Source organism: Vespa velutina, chromosome 9 (genome assembly GCF_912470025.1).
Source record: "Vespa velutina chromosome 9, iVesVel2.1, whole genome shotgun sequence".
NCBI classification, from domain to species: domain Eukaryota; kingdom Metazoa; phylum Arthropoda; class Insecta; order Hymenoptera; family Vespidae; genus Vespa; species Vespa velutina.
The window spans coordinates 3,787,958-3,810,180 of record NC_062196.1 but is presented as its reverse complement, the minus strand read 5'-3'; the positions used below and the strand labels follow the sequence as shown (position 1 = coordinate 3,810,180).

The following is a 22,223-nucleotide window of genomic DNA, read 5'->3' as shown; positions in this document are numbered from 1 at the left end:
GTATGACTTAGATGACAAATTGTTCGATTATTTAAAGATCATTCAGAATAATTCGTAAGGAGAATATATATTTCGAATTATCGTTAGATTTTTCTATGACAGATTCTTTGAAGAGACGAATAAATAAATATGTTTTTCTCTTTCTTTTTCTTTTCCTTTTTATTTTACCCATAATATCATATAATGTAATACCATTTTAATATTATTTAAGATAATTAATAATGTTTATATTTTTCAAAGGTAATAAAAACTTTCGAAATAATTACGTGGCATAATAATAAATTAATTATTATATACAATTAATTCTTATTTAAAGGTTAATAATTTTTCAGAAGAAGGACGACAAATTTTACCGAGGATGTACCCTCGACTGTTACGCGTCGCCGTTTAGCTTCAAACTGGTACATTCTGAATTAACATTCGTAAACAACGACCGGTTTCAAGGTACATATATATATATATATATATATATATATATATATATATATATATATATATATATATACATACATTGATAGATCCATCGTGCAGCTAGTTAATTACATACGCGCGTGTATTTCTCGAGCTAGCGAGCGAGCGAACGAGCGAGTGAGCTAGCAAAGTCGAGAAGACATTTTGTTACTCACCTCGTCTAGCTTTCGTCGTATCGGGTTATCGAGATTCTGTTAATTGGATTCAAGTAATTTAATTACGTAAGGAAGGTACCACGGAATACCCACAAATTCCAATTCTCTAGCTTACTTATGAAAGAGAAGAAGAGAAAGAAAAAAAAAAAAAAAAAAAAAAAAAAAAAAAAAAAAAAATAAAGAAAAAAAAACAATTGACCTTTTTTCCCTTTTGAAAAAAGTAAAGAGAAAAAGAAACGTAAAAGAAAAAAAAAAAAAAAAAAAAAAAAGAAAGAAAAGAAAAATAAATACAAACATTTGCCGTTTATTTCAACGTGAAGAAAGAGAGACATACAAATCTATTGAAAGATATAACGTCAAAAACTCACCCTAGGTGTTTTTCGTTTGCTGACGCTTTCGACGCATGGGAAGTTGGCACACTGAAAGCACACCGGAGAAAAATTCATATTGTTGCTTGATAATGTATCAAGGATGTGATTATAAAGAAAACAGAAAATACATCGTAACAACCGGTCATGTTCCCTTTGAATTGTTATATTTCGATAAATAGCGAAATGGAGGAACATGCATGACATAAATAATTTATGAGAGATAATCTATCGTTTCGCGTGTTTCTCTATGTACAAATGTATGTGTTTACGCGTAACTTCGGCACGATAGTATGTAATCTCTGTATATATATATACATGTGTATGTATGTATATTTGTGTGTGTGCGTGTGTGTGTGTGTGTGTGTGTGCATGTGTATGTATGAGAGAGAGAAAGAGAAAGAGGGAGGAAGGGAGGAAAGAGGATAGAAGGGAGAAAGCTTGTCTGACCGAGTTGTGGCTGTACTACTTAGCCTCGCAGCTCGTAAATTCCGCTCGCATTATTTCGCAGCATGTTTAAGCACGTACGCAAAATAAATCTAAGCCGGTGTCCACGCGTCGTTGAAATTATAACGATTTCACTCGCACGTGTTTGCGCGATACACGTATAAATATAATATATGTCTCTCGCGAACATGTTACTGGTAAAATCCCGAAGAGAAGAAAGTCACACAAGGGATATTCGGAAAATCGGATCTCTTCATCCTTTCTTCTTCTTCTTTTTTTTTTTTCCTTTTCTCTTCTCTTCTCTCCGTTTTCGCAATTCTTTCTTTCTTTCTTGCTTACTTTCTTTCTTTCTTTCTTTCTTTCTTTCTTTCTTTCTTTCTTTCTTTCTTTCTCTCTTTCTTTTCTTTTCTTATTTCTTTTCTCTTCTTCTTTCAAGCTTATATGAGATATTAAATCAATGATGACTCTCGAAGAACGAAGAACGAAGACCGGAGATCTGAACGAACGGAAGCAAAAGTTGGAATAAAAATCGATCGATCGAGAAAGAGAGAGAAAGAAAAAGAAAGAGCAGGAGAGAAAGAGAAAGATAGATAGGTAAATAGAGAAAGAGAAAGAGAGAGAGAGAGGAAAGACTAGGATAAGGGTTGAAAAATTGAAAAAGATTAGAAGAGGATAGACGCCGGGGAATATGAGAGCTGGACTACTACGTAGCAACTCGATATTTACGATGGCTCGTTATTATCGCGAGAACGAGGACATTACGCGTTCTAGGCGTGCTTTTTAAGAGGCTATATCGTCGAGAACCAGATTGTGCCTATTTCCATCGTCCTCGACGACATCAACGTCGGCAACGTCGACGATGACGATGAGAACGACGAATAAGAGAACGAGCTCCAAGCGTTGTCGTAATCATAATTTCTAATATCCAACAACGACTTCGATCCATCGCGTTAGATACGGCAAACGGGACACCTTGACGAACCCGAAGTAATAATCGTTAATCCGTCTGCAATTTAGTTGTACGATTACCGAGTAGGTACCTGCCTTACTGCTTTGTACCCAGCCTTGCCATTCGACTTAATTGATGGTTACAAGGATTTATGTAACGACGAAACGGTAATGAGGACAAGTTTGCGACCTCTATCAACATTGTAGACAGAGAGAGAGAGAGAGAGAGAAACATCACGAGAATCGCGCCTTTCAAATTCTCACCAAAGGGATCTCTCGAAACTTCATCTACGTCGCCGTAATTACTTGTTACGTAAAAAGCTTCAAAATGAGTCGGTCTCTCTGTCTCTGTCTCTCTCTGTTTCTGTCTCTGTCTCTCTCTCTCTCTCTCTCTTTCTCTTTCGAGATAACTCGTGAGGAAATCAAATCCTTTCTATCGAAGATCAAAATTATTTATTAATGATTTATTTTTAATTATCGTTTTTCTTTTTAATAATTTTTTTTTTTTTCTTTCTTTTATTTGTCTTCAAAAGATAGTCGCAACATCACTAAAGTTTAATTACCAAGAGAGAAAATTTTACTAGTTAAAAAGTAATTAGATTGATTCAATTAAAGGAGGACAATGAAATTATAAGTATTTAGTGTGGTCGATATATTTATTAAATTAATCTAACTCTTAGAAAATTCTGAAGATCTTTTAAAATTATTAAAGATAGTCAGAATTATTGAATCACCCTTATATATATATATATATAATGAATCACAAGAAATAAAACATTTTTTAACGCGAATCTACAAAAAACAAAAATAATATGACTTCGTGTGATTGAAAAAGAAATTAAAAGAAATCTTTTCCAACAGTTATTAAAGTTAGAAAGTTATTGTTTCCAGTCAGAAAAAGAAAGAAATAGGATTAAAGAGAGAGAGAGAGAGAGAGAGAGAGAGAGAGAGAGAGAGAAAGAGGGAGAGAGAGAGAGAGAGAGAAAAGAGAGAAGAAGGAAAGAGAGGCTAATCAGGCGTGTTAACAGAATTATCGCGTACACGCTAGCGTTTTTTCAAACCTTTCGTTTATCATTCTCTCACATTTTTTTTTGTCTACTTTCCCACTTTCACAAAGCTTTTATTCTCCGTCGTCCCTTTCTCTTTCTCTCTCTCTCTCTCTCTCTCTCTCTCTTTCTCTCTATCTCAACTTACGTGCACCATTTTTTTATTCTAATTAAACAGCACCACCCTACTTTTAAATCCCGACGGCCACAACTCGGTTCTCTCAACCTCTGACCGTCTTCCAATTTTTTGCTCTCCCTTTTCATCCCTCCTTTTTTCGATAGGATGTACCTACCGGAAACATCTACTTACTTAAACACGCAAGAGCCATCTTTTAAAAGAACGAAAATGACTTTGAAAAACGAAGGTGACTTTCAGTTAAACTCAACCCTCTTTCTTTCTCTCTCTCTCTCTCTCTCTCTTTCTCTTTGTCCTTTGCCACAAACCACTACCACCCACGAATTTTATCGCCAACCCTTTACAACGAAACTCCCTTTCTCTTCGATCTTCGTCGGCTTAAAAAAGTCGATACTTTTTAACCACCCATGGTTTATCGCTCTACGTATCTTTTTTATAAATCTTTATTTCCTTCGAAAGATCCGACAAAATTCGTGCAATTTCTTAAATGTATGGACAAATAAAATGATCATTTTCGTGATAGAATAAATACGTTTGACTTAATTTAATCGATATTAACGAACGATAAGAAAAAAATATTTTCTCTTCGAACACTTCGATCAGAAATTATGATTTAATATGCAATCTAATATCGATCGGAAATTGCATTTCGAGCATATATGTTTATTGCGAACAAACACAAATATTAGCTATGTATACATATATATATATATATATATATATATATATATATATATATATATATATTATATATATTTATTTATTTATTTATTTATTTATTTATATTTACATTATTCATTATATCTCTCGAAATTTGATACGAGTTATTTTTTATTTAGTTTGAAAATATTGAGTAAATGATAATCATCATTCGAATGACAATATAATAAATATTTTTGCGAGTCATGTCGTGATATTCGAGATAAGATATCTTTCTTACGTTAGATCGATTAAAATATAAACTTATGTACATATAGATAGACGAATAAATAAATAAATAAATAAATAAATAAATAAAAATATCTAAGAAAATACAACTAATATTGCATCATGACCATTAAGCAGGACAGGTATATCATTATAAACTATACTCAGACGTCCATGTTATTTATCTTCACTCTCGTAAATATCCAATCTTATATTAATTAATGCCTTTCATTAATTACATCATTATTTCGTAGTCTTCTACTTCGATCTATCACGACGTAATAAACAAGTAAACAAAACAAAAAAAAAAAAAGAACAAAAAAAAGAAAGAGAAAGAAGGTTCGCAAAAGTCCATACAAAAAAAGGAAAAAAAAAAAAAAAGGGGAGAAAAAAAAAGAACAAAATCAGAAAAAAGAGCAAGAGAAAAGAACTTTTCGATAAGAATGTACAATGATAAAGAAATTATTATCGTCGAAAAGTCGTCATACATGTACTACGACTAATGAGATCCTTCGAATTGATTAAAATAATCAAGGTTATCGTAATTCGATCGAGCAAAGTCTAAATATCGTAAGGTTAGGTTCCTAGATGATGTGATAGAAGAAATATATATGTATGTGTGATACACAGACAGAGAGAGAGAGAGAGAGAGAGAGAGAGAGAGAGAGAAAGAGGTCCAGGTGGCGAAGGTAGACGAAGACGTATCGATTATTCTCCTCGACTTTGCGCAAACGAGACCGCAGCGACGCAAAAGTACGATCGAAGATAAAGGTTACGTTTCTCTTGGACGACGGTGAAACCGAAGAAAACGAGGGTCGTGCAAGACTCCCCCTCCCCTCCCCTTCTCTCCCTCTCCGCCTATCTCTCCATCTCTCTCTCTTTCCCCCCTTCCGTCGGATCAAAGCTTCCCGGCGGAACTTCTTGCCACCCCTTGAGGATAAAACTCAAGGGACGACTTAATCATCGCCTGGATGAAACCTTCTTCAAGATCCAAACGGAATACGAATAAAGAATCGTCGTTTCTTTCTAACGATCGTGAATCTTCCATTCTGAGAAAGGAAAAAAAAAAAAGCGGGAAAAACACGCGCAAGTAGGCAGACTAAAAGACGAAGAAGATGAAGAAGAAAGAGCAGAAGAAAGAAGAGAATATGATAGAGGAGGAATAGGAAGATGACGATGAAGAAGAAGAGAAGAAGCAACGCAAAAAAAAAGAAAAAAAAAGAACAGAATTCTCTTTGAGAAAACAAATTATCGCTCTTATACTATCAATTATTCATAATTTCTTCGAGCTTTGCTTTGTTATTTTCTTCTTTATCAATTCCTTTGGTTAACTTATATACCTTAACCACATATTAGTTCACTTAAGAGCGTTGATTTTTCTACGACTTATATTAGTCTCTTGGTTCTCGCGTGACTAACGGATAAATGAAACCCAAGAGCCTGATCTATTTCACTTAGAAGAAGAAACCTGTGGATCGATCGAAGACATTCGCACGACTAAGATAGCTGCATTCTTGCGAATCAAGTAACAATAAAAAACAAAGAGTATATATATATATATATATATTTCTATGTACATGTATAGGTATATAGTACGTTCTCTCTTAAATCTCATTAATATCGTACGAAGGAACGATTTCGTTCCATTCCTGTATCAAGAAATCAATACGAATTCAAAAATATCTTCGATAAATATTTCAAATAGGTGTGGCAATACTCATAAAGATTCGAACAAAAATATATCTGCCAAAGAGTTCCTCGATACAATTGATATTTCACGATTCCCGATTCCCAATTCCCGATTCCCTATTCTCAATTCCTCTTAAAATTTCTTCGCAATGGCAAAGTACTGACCCCTTAAAGAAGAAAGTCACTCCTCATATTGACGTTTCTCCGTGTATTTTTCTTTTATTTTTTCTTTTCTTTTTTTTTTTTTTTTGTTCTTCCTTCTTTTCTTCCTTCTTCTTCTTTTTTCTTTTTCTTTTTTCTTTGCCCGATTCTCAACTCCACTATATATATATATATATTTCCTTCTCACTTATTCTTCCGTAGTCTTTCCCTCACAGTATCGGATTACGCGAGTGATAGCCAAAGGACGAAGGGTGGACTTGCTACGTGGTTGTCGAATTTATGGAATCTCTCTGGGGAATCGAATCACTAGTGCCATTCGTTACTCGACTCCTCTCGTCGCCAAAACTCAGTAAGTCAAGAGAGATCGCATGAAATAAGTAAGAAAGAAGAAAATAAAAAGAAAAAAGAAAAAAAAAGGAAAAAAGGAAGAAAAAAAGAAAACGGGAAATAAAGTGTTAAGTAATATTGTCGAAAAGTGAAAGGACATAAAAAAAAAAAGTTTGTTTGTGTCGATAAAACTATATTTCTAAATGTCTTTCTTAAAAATAACTCGCAAAAATGATAAAAATAATTTTCTTCTTTTTTCTTCATTTTCTATATTATTTTCCTTTTCTTCTTTTTTTTTTTTTTTTTTTTTTTTTTTTAACGTAACAAAGAAAAAACAAAAACATTTATTGTTCGCAGACGCGATAAGAGAGAAAAAATTCGTGACTATGACGATACGCGAGAAAAAGAAAAAAAAAAAGATGAAACAAAGAAAGAAAGAACGAGAAGGAAAGAAAGCAAGAAAATAATTATGAATGAAGAATTGAATGAAAATGAAACTTTCTTACGAATCGTAAGGAAAAAAAAAAGAAAAAAAAAAGAAAAAAAAAAAAAGAAAAAAAATTAAAACAGAAAAATAAATCATTAAATAAAGCACGATCATATACGATAAAAATAAATTATAATTCGCATGTTTAAGGTAAATATTTTCGAATGACCGTCGTTCTCGGTTACGATCTAGGAAAAAGGAAGGAAACAAAAACAAAAAAGAAAAAATAAAAAAGAAACAACTTTGGGGACTTGTAAAGACTGGTTATAGGGAAAATTTTTGTCCGAACGCTTAACGTTAACATATAAAGTATATAACGATATACCGAAGGGCGAGGGTGTCGGGGCAGGTTGAGGATGAGGGTGAAGGGTGAGAAGGGAGGACGAAAGCACTCCTCTCTTCGCGTCATAAATATTCCAAAGCCGGATTAGAGAGTACGAGAAGTTGTGCGAACGCCGTCGTCGTCGTCATCGTCGTCGTAGTCGCGCGCACGCTAACTCTTTCTCTCTCTCTCTCTCTCTCTCTCTCTCCCTCTCTCTCTCCCTCTCTCTCTCTCTCTTTAACTTCTTTATCCTTAGCAAGGTGTCCTCTCTACATTCGCTTTAGCCTTCTCGTCGTGTTGACACCTTATAGTCGAGTGCTTCGACTATCTCTCTCTTTCTCCCTCTCTATTTCTCAACACTTTGATGCGAGTTAGGCCAAATAGTTTCGTCGTAGTAAACAAGCTTGAATTATTCATAAGTACACGAAAGATAATTCGGGAAAGGGCGTATGCAAAGACGAACATGTATATTTAAGAATGATACTACGAAATTTAATAAGAAATAAATAAATATATATATACATATATACATATATACACTCATACATACGTCCATATATATACACACACATGTATATATATATATATATATATATATATATATAGAAATAAATAAATAATTAGTCATCGTTTCTATGAAAGGACAAGTTGTTTGACGAGTTCTCTCTATTGGAAGACGAAAAGAACGAAAAATTCGATGATAACGATCAAAAGAAGAAATATCTTGAAAGAGCTATCTCTCACCCATTCACCTTTCCCTTCCCTATCCCTCCTTGCTGCACCCTCCGTCATACCAACCCACCTTTCCTCTCACTATCTCCGCCCTCGGGTCTTTCGAAAAGGAGAAATCACTGAGAGACACGGTAAAGTCGTTCATGGTATAGTTCATAAATCCCTGCTAAGAACACGCCATTTCCGTGTACGCCTCCTGTCGAGGAGGAAATGACGTAGAGCACCGTGCGATCGCAATTTGCCGGAAGCAGAAGGTCGGTTGAACGATCAAACGATATATGTTATGTCTAGTTTAGGTATCTAAATACATAGATATCTTCGATTAAAAAAGAAAAAATCATACAGAATTGATGACGAAAATTTGTTAAATGGGAAAAAAAATTATCGATCCCATGATATATATATATATATATATATATATATATATATATATATATATATATTTTGTATATACATATATAGGTACCGACGTATTTATTTATTACTTCGTAACTTGGAATTATAGAGAGATTAAAAAATTAATTATAGATCATATGTAAATAAAATCGCGTAAATAATTTTTTACTTCCGACCGTTTTACAAAGACGAGACGAAACAAGAGCGAGAGCAAAAGAAAAGAGAACATAAATAAAAAGAAAAAAAAAGAAGATAAACCTAGCGATATTTTCAACGCGTACATTTGAGTGTAAATTTTTATGTTTCTTTTTTTCTTTTTTCTTTTTTTTTTTTTTTGGTCTCTTCTCTTTCTTCTTATCTATTCTCTTTTTTTGTTTTATTTTTATTATCATTATATACACCTATACTTGCAATTATAGAGAATTATACTTGCAATTAGAAAGAATTATCGTAGAAAGGGAAGAAGATGAAAAAAGGAAATAAGAAAAGATTAAAATTGCAGTCGTATTATAGCCTGAACATTTTTACTTTGCAATCGTGTTTCGTTATTTCTACGTTTGAGAAATAGAAAGAAAGAAAGGGGAGAATGTAAGAAAGAAAGGAAAAAAGAAATAAATAAAGAAGAAAAATAAAAAAGAGAAAAAAAATGCACCGACATAATTTCCACAAGTGCATCCATACGAGAAAATGAAATCATATATTTGCTGACCACAACTCGGCTTGACTTTAACGTCGTTATTGGACGTGTCTTTGTTAAAAAAAAAAAAAAAAAAAAAAAAAAGAAACGCAACGAAATAGAAAAGGTAAACCTTACCTCGCGTGAAATTAGAACGAAGATTACGTGGAAGCTTAGACGGGAAATAATAATAATAGTATACGAGATGAAGGCGCGCCACAACAATTAGCGTACTATCGTGCACGAGATATATTCTGCTAGAGCTAATGTGAAAATTCGAAGGTATGGGGGTGGGGGTGAAAAGAGGAAGAGGGAGCGGGAGGAAGGGAAGGGGAGGATTGAGGGGGAAAACGTTGCACTTTTAAACGCAAAACGAACGAATTTAATGGCACAACCAGGATTACTACTGGACTATACCAGCTCGCTAGATACTATTATTTCGATTATTAGATTACCGGTACATTAAATGCCGCTAATTAATTAATTACCGCTCTAGTAATTTCGACTTCCTCATTTCGAGTGTACGTACGAGAGACAAATAGCCCGCAGGAATATCGTCGCGTGCTTGTTTCCGTTGATCGAACGTACACTATGGGCAGAAGTAATAAGTGATAATAGTATCCTGGCGTAAATTATCGATAAATAATAATATAGAAATTTAGTTGCATCATGGATATAAATTTTTTCTCCTTTTTCTAGCTATATTTAATCTTTCTATTTATTTTTTCATTTTCATCCGTCATCCATAGTTTTTCCTTTTTCATCGCTTCTTAATATTATTACTTTATCATGAATTTGATATGACATCGTTATGTACATAAGATTACACTCTTTCAGAAAATCTATGATCGACACGAAACAATATTAATTATCTACGAACCCACGGTCTTTGATCCATATTCGTTATCTTTTAACGATTGCGCGTGAAATAAAAATAACCTTAATCTCAATTTCAACCTGCTCAAACTCGAATATAATATTTTTATGAGAGAGAAAGAGAGAAAGAGAGAGGGAGAGAGAGGGGGAGAGAGAGAGAGAATACCATGGGTACAATAAAATGAATGTTACATACATACATAAAACTAGCTAAGCGTGTTTCTTTCGTAAAACCACACTTTGTCACTTTTATCGTTTATCCTGCAGACTTTGTTATAAACGAAAACAAGTAGGCTGTATGTAGTAGTTGTTGCTGAGATGGTTTTAAATCATCGCTCCCATGGGTGGATTGTACGTAACTTGATCAGGTCAAGTTAAAAAGAGCGAGACCGAGAAGAGAAAGAAAGAGAAAGAGAGAGACACAGAGAGAGAGAGAGAGAGAGAGAGAGAGAGAGAGAGAGAGAAAAAAAGAGAGAGAGGGAAAGAGGAAGATTAGAGACCGGAAATCCTTCGTCCTGGGAATATGACGGGAATTCAAACGGAAGCGGAAAACGTTTCCACTCTTCTGCGTTACAACCGCGGACTGGCCGGTCGGCGTACCGCCGACAAAACTCTGAACGTCCGTGTTCTCCCTGAAAGCTTGTAATTCGTCTACCTACTCTTTCACGCTTACCACCCATCGTCCTTTTCTACCGAGCTTTACATTGAGCTTACCACGCGAGCCGCTTCCGTCCAATTTTATTGCGACAAATCTTGCAGTAATACCAGCTCGTCCCCGCGAAGAAGCTATTTTTAGAACGCTAGCCGCTAGATGCCAGCACCGGAACGCCAAGCAAACCCTTCGGGTTTTACCTTGTTGCACCCTCCTACCATTCAACCCATATTCACCCCAATCCAACGCACCTCTCTCATTTTTTCCCTCCTACTTCCTCTTCCTCCTCTTCCCCATCTTCGTCCATTTCATCCTCTTTACTATACTTTGCGAGCTCGTATAAAAGGCCATATCGTATTTCAAAGCAATTTAGATGATAATGACACGACTATGGTATTCATCCACCATCGAAATATATATATATATATATATATATATATATATATATATATATGTTTATAATCTATATACGGTTTATCGTTAACGCGTTATCGTTAATCACTGTAACGCTAATAATCCTATGCGATTTTATTCGAATCCCGTTGTTATTATCAAATGATAGGAAAATTTAACCCCCCTCCCATCGACCTCCTCCTCACCAACCCCACCCTTCAACACTGCAACAAACTCCGAGAGCGAGATCGCAAACTGCGAGATCGCTCGATTTTAATTTATTATACGAGTAGGGCGTAATGCAACGCGAGTAAAACTTTACAAGTTTCACCTACCACCGAAATAACGGCCCGTAAAATCAATTAAACGAGCGTCGAATGGGTTTGCCTACGATACGACTACAGCGCCTATGGAAATTTATGTCGCATGGTCACCGCTACGAGGGTTATCGATAAATTATCACATACGTTGACCGATCGTCCGACGGTAACCTTGAATCAATATGTTCCGTTACAATTTATAATTATAATGATACGGTTTGTAAGTTAAGAAAACTCGCATTAAATTAACATCTCTCCGACCATATGTTGTATATGCCGCTATAATAATTATAATTGTAATGATATCCACTTCAATACTCTCATTAAATAATATATATATATATATATATGTATATATAAAATCTATAATTATAACGATACATTTGTAATTTAAGGAAACACGTATCAAGTTTAAATCGTTACTCTCCGACCATATGTTCCATATGTCGTTGTAATAATTATAAATATAAATATATGTATAGTAAAAACTTTATATTATATATAAAAATAAATAAATATATATATATATATATATATATATATATATATGTATATATAGTATAATAATACCTATTTCAATATATTCACTATATAATGTGTATGATACATTTAAAAATTTAAATCAAATTTAAATTGTCATTTTTTTATTATACCATACGTACTTCTGTAATAATTATATATATATATATATATATATATATATATATATATATATATACGTGTGTGTTTATGTGGATGCGTGCGTGTATGTGTATAATACCTACTTTTTCAATAATACCTATTATAGAAAGCTTGAAAAGTTCGAAAGTCAAATCATTTCATTATACAGATATCATCGTAATAATTATAAATATATATACTTAGTTCCTATAATACGATAATAATTATCACGTTTGTTATTAAAACAGTAAATAATATTTACGGATAAATATTTTCCAGGAAAGCGTCATTACCATAACTACTTCACAGAGCACCTTGGTTCTCACGAACTCGAAGGGTAATGTAAATCGTAACGCTTTATAGCCGTGGCTTGCATTAAAGCACAAATATATGTCGGTGAACCGTTCGTTCGAGGTGTTGTTGGTAGGGTGCAAAAGTTGAGAGTAGTAGGGGAAATGCAAAACCGTGTCGATGGTTGCAACGGCGCTGCAGTTACTTTACCACGTACACACGGTTGTCCCACTTGTAATTGCATCGGCATGGAATTACGTTTGCTAATGATGGAAGCTCCCTATCCTTATCTTACAAGAGTAGTTTTCAGAGTGTATGTATGTATGTATGTATGTATGTATGTATGTATGTATGTATGTATGTATGTATGTATGTATGTATGTATCTATATAAATATGTAGGTAGATACGTACGTAAGTATATATGTATGTATTGTATGTATAGATATATACATATATATATATACAATACGGATCTATACCAAGGGACAAAAGATTTACCTCGAGGGAATTACGAAGCTTAACGCAGGACGATTTCCTCATGGAAAGTATGGTTATAAATCAATTATATCGGTCCTTTTGAATTCATGCTCAAGTTCTCCACGGTATACGCCGATAATCGAACGAACTAACATTCGTCCTGTTTAAATTAATTATACTTTTCTTCGTTATATCTAAGATATCGTGCGTCGAACGACAAATGCATTCGAACGATAGTACAGATACTACCTACATATTTATATATATATATATATATGTGTGTGTGTGTATGTGTGCATATATATATATATATATATATATATATCTCATAGTTTCCTCATAAGAAACTCGACAAAGATTATCCTTGATCGAAACCAGAGTTGTTATACTCTCACGAACCAAGAAAACACGGAACTCTTCTGCTAGTTTTTGCAATTTGCCCCCGTTACGATTTTTACGTCGACTCCCGGTGATAAAATAATATACTACCGGCTTAACGTTCACATATAGCCGTTACGCTTGGCGAGTTTGCGATCTCGCGTAACGACCGTGGAACTTAAACTCTCCTTCTTATACGTACGTTCCCGTAAAAACGATAAACGGTGGGTGGATTGTGGAGGGCGGGGGAGGGGGTAAGCTCGCGAGACTGCCCGACTAAATCATAGACGTCGTAAAAAAAAATTAAAAAGAAAAAGAGAGAAAAAAAGGAACGAATGAAAGCAAAAGAGGGGGAAAAAAAAAAAAGAAAGAAAACACTGAAAAAAGGAAAAAAGAAAAGAAAAACAGAAAACTCGAGTAAAAGATCCGATTTAATGCGCTTTGTCATCGTGTCTGGTCATCCTCGAAAATGAAAAAAGAAAAAAGAAAAAAAAAGAAAGAAAGAAAGAAAGAAAGAAAGAAAAACAAAAAAGGTGATATCAGTCATATAGAAACTAGAACAATATTAAAATGTAATATTTATATAATATGAAATTCGTAATAAAATTTGTTGTGGCCCCGTACACAAACTGTACGAATATCATATATCATAAATACATTATGTATTTCGTAACACGTCATACGCCCATCGTTTCATTCAAACGATTCAAAGGGAAATGTTTTCTTTCCTCTTCTACCCTTCTACCTATTAATTTATTTTATTTTATTTTATTTTATTTTATTTTATTTTATTTTTTCTTCTTTGCGCCCCCTTTTTTCATGAAAGAAGAAAAAGAAAACGAACGTCGCTCGCTATGGAGATAGTTTCGAATCGCAATTTCATTCGGTGAATTTTTTTAATTAAAAAGCAGTTTCAGTCCCAAGGGAACACGGTCAGTTATTGCAGGAATGGCTATCCACGTGTCCATTTAAACGATACTCGAGGTCGGGCAAGAGTGCGATACCCGGGCCCAACGACGAAGAGCCGTGTATGAATGACATGAAAATCGTAAAAAAAAAGAAAAAAAAAAAAAAGAAAAAAGAAAAGAAAAAAAGAAATAAAAAAGAAAAAGGGAAAGATAAAATTGAATTATCTTAACGAAAATAGTTTCTCGTTTATACGAAGCATGTTACGAACGAACGTTCAAACGAGTCGGAAGATGCATTTATTTGACCTTTCGATAACGTAAGAACACGAATTACCGTCCTTTCTAATCTTCATCTTTTTTATTTGCCACCCAGAGCGACGTGATAACGAGCTTTCGAGAAAAAAAGAGAGAGAAAGAGAGAGGGAGATAGAAATCCTTTAAAAAAGTTCGTAACGTTTATAAAGCGCCAAGAGAAAGGAAATTATCTCTTATTACATAGTAAAAAAAAAAAAAAAAAAAAAAAAAAAAAAAAAAAAAAAAAAAAAGAAAAAGAAAAAGCAAAAGAAACAGAACAAAAAAAATTTATCTCTACTTTTCTGACTTCCTTTTTGCTGCCTTTGATCAAACACGAGCCACAGACATTATCATTATTATTTCTATATTAATTCTTTGTTTAGGGATAAATTAATAAGAAAAAAATACAAATCCTTACTTTCTATATACGATAGATATATGTGTACATATATATATATATATATATATATCTTCGCATATAATAAAATAACAAACAGATGGGAATAAGTAAACCAAGAATTCAATTATCTACACCTGCATCGTCCTCGTTATACTTGATATCAAAAAGAGACGCGATATATATACATATATAAATTTAGTTAAATATTAGATAACGTTACGTTTTCGAAATCGCACGTCTCAATCGAATATATTTAAACTCCTGTTAATAAAACATATAGGAAACTTTATGGGAACTCAATATATATATATATATATATAATATGTATATATTTACGATTCTTTTCTCCCCATAGGAAGAAACGAAATAACGAAAGCTGTTTCGTTTTTATATTCAATTTGAAATTAAATGGGACAAACGACAATAGATGGTAGTGGAATTAAAACAAGGAACAAAAAGGCACTTAATTCATAGAAAAAAAAAAAAAGAGAGAGGGAAAAAGAGAGAAAAGTGACTCGCCTTTTTCCACACGAAAAACGTTCCTTGTGTATGAAGTACAGATCAGTGTAGACGCGCTCTTTTATCGGCCAATTTCACGCACGAACGTAACACGCAATGCGTGCTCTGCACTCAAAAGCTTGACGGAAAAGAAACCTTCTCCTCTCGTTTCACCCTTACTCTCTCTCCCATCTTTTTTTTCCTCTCTCTCTGACTTCCCGCACGAAGCTTTCAGAAATGGTTTATATGTGTATATATACATATGTATATATATATATATATATATATATATATATGCACGTGTTTGTCTATATATTACGTGTTATCGTTCAAAAAATATTGCATTAATAAATCGTGCCAATTTTAATGGATGAAAAAGAATTCAAGCTGGACAAAAATAAATGATATCAAATATAAAAGCATAATGAATATATATATATATATATATATATGCGCATACATATAATTATGAACTTTCCGTTGCATGCTCACAGAAAAAAATCCTCGACGGAAAGTCGTAAATTAAGTTTTCTTTCGTTCGCGCAATCCTGCAGATTATTATAGTAGTCCACGAAATTACACGGAAACTCTTTGAAACGGCACAATTTTCATTCTTTGCCTTTTTTTTCTATTTTCTTTTTGTATTTTTATTTTTATTATTTCTCCTTTTTCCAACCTACCCTCCCTACCCACACCATGGCCCCCGCCCGCCCACTCTTAAAAAAAAAAAAAAAAGAAAGAAAGGAAAAAACGAACGCATAGCGGTGCACCCTGAAAATTGTGAACAGATTTGCAGAGCTTTGTGTGTACCCTGCGCGCTTATGTTTGGAAATTTTTTTTTAAAAAAACATTGATAAATAGTCATGGCAATAAAAAAACGTAAAATGATTGTGTACGAATAATTTTTTGATTCGTCCTACGTAAATAAATATTAATCCAACCAGTTCCTATAGGACTCGCGTTTGAAGGCTCACATAGATAAATTCCACTTCGATATTTACATTCAACGAAACTAATTCTGGAAAACATCATTGAAACCTTTTTTTTTTCTCTCTCTCTTTTTCTCTCTTTCTCTCTCTCTCCTCTCTCTCTCTCTCTCTCTCTGCCCCCTTTTCATTCTTGATTTTTTTTATATATTGCAAAACCACGCGTAGCATAGAGTATCGATTATAAAACGAAAGATAGAAAAATCAAAGAGTCGTTCGTTACACGTGACTGTAAAACACTCGATAATACTGTAACAACAATGCACCAGTTCATTGCCTTCTTTACAACCTCCGAGCTTACGTGATAATATTTGAACGAGGCTAATTTCTCTCTCTCTCTCTCTCTCTCTCTCTCTCTCTCTCTCTCTTTCTCTCTTTTTCTCTCTCCATGATATTAACCGTATGCACAGAAAATCACGATTTACTGAAACGTGCATCGATAACGTTATTAACATAGAAAAATAAATGAGAAAAAAAAGGAAGAGAAAGAAAAGGAAAAAAAAAATCATCCACCCAGTTACCCTTCCCAGGTGTTAGATATATACACATATTTGCACGTATATCGTATAGTGGAGATAATAATGAGTGAACGATGTTAATGAGGAGCGCACACGCGTTACCTACGCATATACATATGTAACTGTTCATTTTTTATCATCGTTATGTATCTCCGCTGTTACACCAACGTGGAGTCTAGGCAACGTACATACGTTTATTCGCTCGAACAGCCATGATTCCCAAGCCTCTTGCTTTAGTAGTGGTGGTTATGGTGATGGTAGTAGTATTAGTAGTAGTGTTACTACTGCCACCGCCGTTATAACCAATGGCCGTACATTTTCGTGCTCTAAGTACATTACAGGAATAACGATGGAACAATGATGTTAATGTCTGGCAATCAGTAACGGTCATTTCTACATCAGAATACGCGAGCCAACTCGATTCTATTACCGATGATTATCGTTCCTGTTCGGAACATCCAGAACCACCCTTTTTACCCTCCCTTAACCCTCGACTCCCGTCATCCTACTTTTCCCCCTTTTCTCCCTTCATACCTTCCAATCGAATTCGTTCGTTTCGCTCGTACAACTTTTTTAAACTGACCCTGCCATCTCCGAACGTTTCTTTTTGCTTTCTTTTTTTCTTTTTTTTCTTTCCTAATCGAAGTAAAGAAAAAAAAAAAGAAAGTAACGAAGAAGAAGAGGGAGAAAAATTTACAATTAAACGTTTCGCCGATTTAATGCGATTAATTAGAGAAAATAAAAAGTGTGTATCGGACAGTGTGTAACTACAAAAACGCGCTTGATCCAAATGAACTTTCAAGAAAACTTTCCAAATGTAAACTTGTCCCACCGATAAAGTAATTTCTTCTCTTGCCCAAGAGTTCTAAGACGTACAAAGGAGAAAGTTATTTTCTTTAATCCTGCCATCCCGACCATCACCACCACCTTCCCCCTCTAACCCTTCCTCACTTTCTTTAAGCGTCAACTTCCGATCAAAAGCAAATGCCGACGTTCTAATTATGTTCTTTTGGAAATATTAGAGAATTCGTTTATTCCAAAAAGAAAAAAAAAAAAAAAAAGAAAAAGAAAAGTAAAAAGAATTCAAAGACTAATTAAATAAAATGCTCACATGTGTAGATAAAATCCATTTAAATTTCTCTAAATAATAATTATAATTATATTAACTTTATATACGTGTATATATGTTTCGCATACATACAAACAAACAAACACACACACACACATATATACGTAAAACTCATGCTGTAGAAAGACTCTTCATAATTTTCTGATTATTCTGCACAGTGAGTTGCTCGCAGTGTCTCTCTTTTCTTTGTAAATGAATTATATATATATTTGTGTAATGTATAATGTAAAGGAACAAAATTTACATGGTATAGTATGAATATGCCCACAGTACACACATACACACACACACACATGTATTTAAAGATTTTAAGAAATTTAAATGTACATATTTAAATATCTGCGCTTGTAAAAACGAAAGGAAAAAAAAAAAAAGAAAGAAATAAATAAATAAAGAATAAATAATAAATAAGAATAAAGTACATTTTATAAACGAGCTCTCGCAAAAGTGTCTGACGAGTATTTTGAAAAAGATTAAACAATACTCCCTCCCCGCCCTTTTCCCCTCTTTCCTATCCCATTAATAATCAACTTCGTGGAAATTTATTCATTTCTATGGCGAACGAAAATCACATAATATTATTCTATGCACTCCGCTTCGTTCGCATTAGGTCTACGAATTGCGAGAGAACGCAACGTAAACGTGCGAGCTTGTTAGATAAGGAGACAAATCGAGAATATCCGTCAGAAAGCATCCGTGGCACCGTTAGAGAAACGTTAGCCTCCCAACGATATAACTAACTCGCTCAGGACGTTATCATCGTCGTTTAATCTGCAGCTTATGCGCGGACAACGTTGCGGGAGTGCGAGCAAGATAGAGGAAGATTTGTCATCGTGAAAGGAATCGTTTTCGTTCTCGAAAGTGGAACGGACAGAAACGTGTCTATATATATGTATGTGTGTATATGTGTGTGTGTGTGTGTGTGTGTGTGTGTGTGTGTGTGTGTGTTTATATATATATATATATATATATATATATATATGTTATAATACCATCGTTCTAAGTACTGATTTCGTTTCTAAATGTAGACTAGAACCCTATTCTACTAAATATTTTGTCTCTCTCTATCTCTCTCCCTGTTTTACATATGTATATGAGTAGTCGTATAGTTATAACAAAAGTAGTGCATTTTTCAAACATTACAAGAAAAGCAAGGGTGCATTATCGCAGAACAAAACGGTAAATGGTCTACGCTTAGGGTGAGAACGTGCTTTGCGGAAAAGTTAAAAAGTATGTCAAGGTTGCGAAGCGTGACGATACGTAGGAAAAACGTTTCTCGTCGAGGGAGGATAAAAAGAGAAAGAGAAAGAGAGAAAGAGAGAGAGAGAGAGAGAGACAGAGAGAAAGAGAGAGAGAGAAAGTCGTAAATCGTACGAGGGTGAAAATGAGCGCGCGCACGCAGTGTCACCGACGTTACTTGTCATAGTACGCAAGATGAAAGTATCATGATCACGTACGAATGTAGTGCGTGGGCGTAAATATATGTAGGAGTATATTAAAAGGATAGACGCACACACGCATATTCCAAAATAAATCAGAGAGGATGAAAATGAAAATAGAATTTAAATCTTGTCTCAATTTTCATTTTTTCATCTGTGAGGTAAATGTTTTTATACAGTTTTATATATATGTGTGTGTGTGTGTATGTGTGTGTATGTACGTATGTATGTATGTATGTATATGTAGACATGGAAGGTTTTATGAAAGATTCGATAGATCAATCGAATCGATATGTCTCGTTGTTTACCTTGGCGTCACGGCTCTTCATTTCCTGTCTCCTTGGTACCAAACTCTCGGCATCAGCATAAACGAGATTTCTGATGAATCCATTGAATCTTGGTTCAAAGATGACACTCGGCAGAGCTAACAGGGTAAGCTTGCTGTTGTACCAACCGGGCATACCACCGACGTAAACGTCCGAGTTACCGGACAACTTTCCAAATTCAAACTCCTTGCCGCGCGAAGTTGATACGGCGCTGACACCGTCTACCGTCAATGTTGTATTCTCGTTGGATCTGCTTATCTGTACCTTGTGCCAGTGACCGTCACCGAGGTCGTGGCCCACGGTGACGATCTGCGCGCCTCCACCGAGGTTATATCTAAGCCGTAACGCGCTTTCAACTAGTTTAACCTCGAAGAAATCATAGGTACCACCGTCGTCCGTATAAAGTAACAAACCGTTGCCCTGTTCGGTCTTGAACTCGAACTCTAAGCTACCGTTCAATGCGGCGTTCCACTTTCGGAACTGTGCGTAACTAGTCGACGAGCCATCCAAAACGAATGACAATGCTGCCTGTCCAAGTATTAAAAGGGTCATTAATATCAGGGCCATAGCCGCTGCATTTGCCCTTAACATCCAATACTTCGTGTACATTCTCGTCTCTTTCTGTTCTTTCTCCAATCGAAAATTTTTTAATTCTCGTTACTCCTTTTCCAAAGAAGTAATCTTTCTTGTCCTTTGCTTTCTCTCTCTCTCTCTCTCTCTTTCTCTCTCTCTTGATCGTTATTAAATACTTTTCATCTCGGGTCTCAAAAGATACATCGAAAAAATTCCTTTACGTTACACTTGTTTACTGCCCACCGGCTTCAAGTAGCTCTTTGTTGCTAGAAAGTGCGCGCATTGGCTGCAGTCGCACGTGATCACGCACGCGCGCACGCTCACTTTGGTATGCGTGCGTGGGCGTCAGTCAAAGAGAGAAGGTGGACCCAGAGAGAAAGGGCTCCGGGGAGAAAAAGCGAGGGAAAATACGATATGACGGCCGTCAGTGAACAACGTGCTCGTCCTGACTGAGCGACGATTGTTTTTTTATTTCTTTCGTTTTTTCTTCTTCTTCTTCTTCTTTTTCTTTTATATAAACAAATCTACGATATGTTAGATTTCGATGTGATAGACGAATAACTATCTCGGAGATTACGATTATTATCGAAAGACGTACGTAATCGTTTCGTCGTTTCTTTCGACAAAATTAAAAAACTTGATTACTTTATTGACGATGCACGAAGGATCTTTTTCAATTTCCTCTTTTTCTGCTTAGAGACGACCTAACCCTTGCAACACCTCGAGACAACTCGTTCTACGTCGCTGACACACTTGCATCTATATCTGTAGTCTTTCTCTCTCTCTCTCTCTCTCTCTCTCTCTCAGTCTATCTATCTATCTATCTCTCTTTCTCTTTCCGTCTTTTACCCAACGTCGTCGTCTTCTCGAGAGCACTACGGGTTCTCTTTCTCCGCTTTCTCCCAACTTCTACTACTACTACTACTACTTCCTCTTCTTCTTCTTCTTCTTCTTCTACTTCTTCTACTTCTCTCTTTTCTCTCTCTCTCTCTCTCTCTCTCTCTCTCTTCTTCTAATTCTTTTTCCACGGGCAAACCCTTTCTTTATGGTCCTATCGACGAGGCACACTCACGATCGCGACGATAAAAGAAGCACCGAGATTTTCAAGTAGATGAGTCTCTCTCTCTCGACTCGATCGAACGCCGTCTTTCTTTTCTTCTTTCTTTCTTCCTTCCTTTCTTTCTTTCTTTCTTTCTTCCTTCTTTCCTTCCTTCCTTCCTTCCTTCCTTCTTTACTTCCTTTCTTTCACCCTTTCTTTCTTTTTTTCCTTTCTTTCCGTCTGTCCTCAACTATCTCTCTCACCCTTCTCCTTTTTCCCTATCTATCTATCTCTATTTCTATCTCTAACTCTATCTCTATCTTTTTCTTTCGTACTCTCGCACATATACGTTCTTCCTTGCACTCCTTAAAGCCTTAGCGACGGTCATCTGATCGCGAACGATGTCATCGCGAGCTGCTTTGACGATCTTCGTTAAGGAGAAAGAGAGATAAGTTAGAAACTCCCCCCCCCCCGATTGTCCACTATAACCAACCACCTTCCCCACCCCTAGATCAAAAGAAAAAATAAATTGTCGTTGGAACGAACGAAATCACTTTCACTGCGCGAGCGGTAGAAACTCAGAGTATGCGTGGTACGTACGCGTATACACGTACGTACGAACGTACCTACGAACGTGTACGTACGTACGTACGTACGAACGAACGAACGAACGAACGTACGAACGAACGTACGAATGTACAAACGAACGTACAAACGAACGTACAAACGAACGTACAAACGAACGTGGTCCGACCTAATTGACGAGAGAGAGAAA

At 35.1% G+C, this 22,223-nt stretch overlaps 1 protein-coding gene across 17 annotated transcripts in view; it reads right to left on the bottom strand.

The window, feature by feature from the left end:
• LOC124951551 (neurexin-3b) overlaps positions 1 to 21,654 on the bottom strand; it is a 258,641-nt gene extending 236,987 nt beyond the window's left edge. For 11 of the 17 annotated variants that reach the window (XR_007101632.1, XM_047500099.1, XM_047500100.1 and 8 more), the window contains exons 1-3: positions 19,819 to 21,654; positions 995 to 1,045; positions 627 to 662 (exon numbers count right to left, since the gene is read on the bottom strand). Coding sequence is in view for 14 of the 17 variants with exons in the window: in XM_047500099.1 (XP_047356055.1) it covers positions 627 to 662; positions 995 to 1,045; positions 19,819 to 20,445 (714 nt within the window). In the remaining 3 variants the exon portion in view is untranslated. Of the gene's footprint in view, positions 1 to 626; positions 663 to 994; positions 1,046 to 6,352; positions 6,404 to 10,365; positions 10,487 to 19,818 lie in introns of those variants that run through there. The other 6 variants (XM_047500106.1, XM_047500108.1, XM_047500111.1 and 3 more) reach the window with 3 other exon arrangements.
• Positions 21,655 to 22,223: the final 569 nt, after the last annotated feature.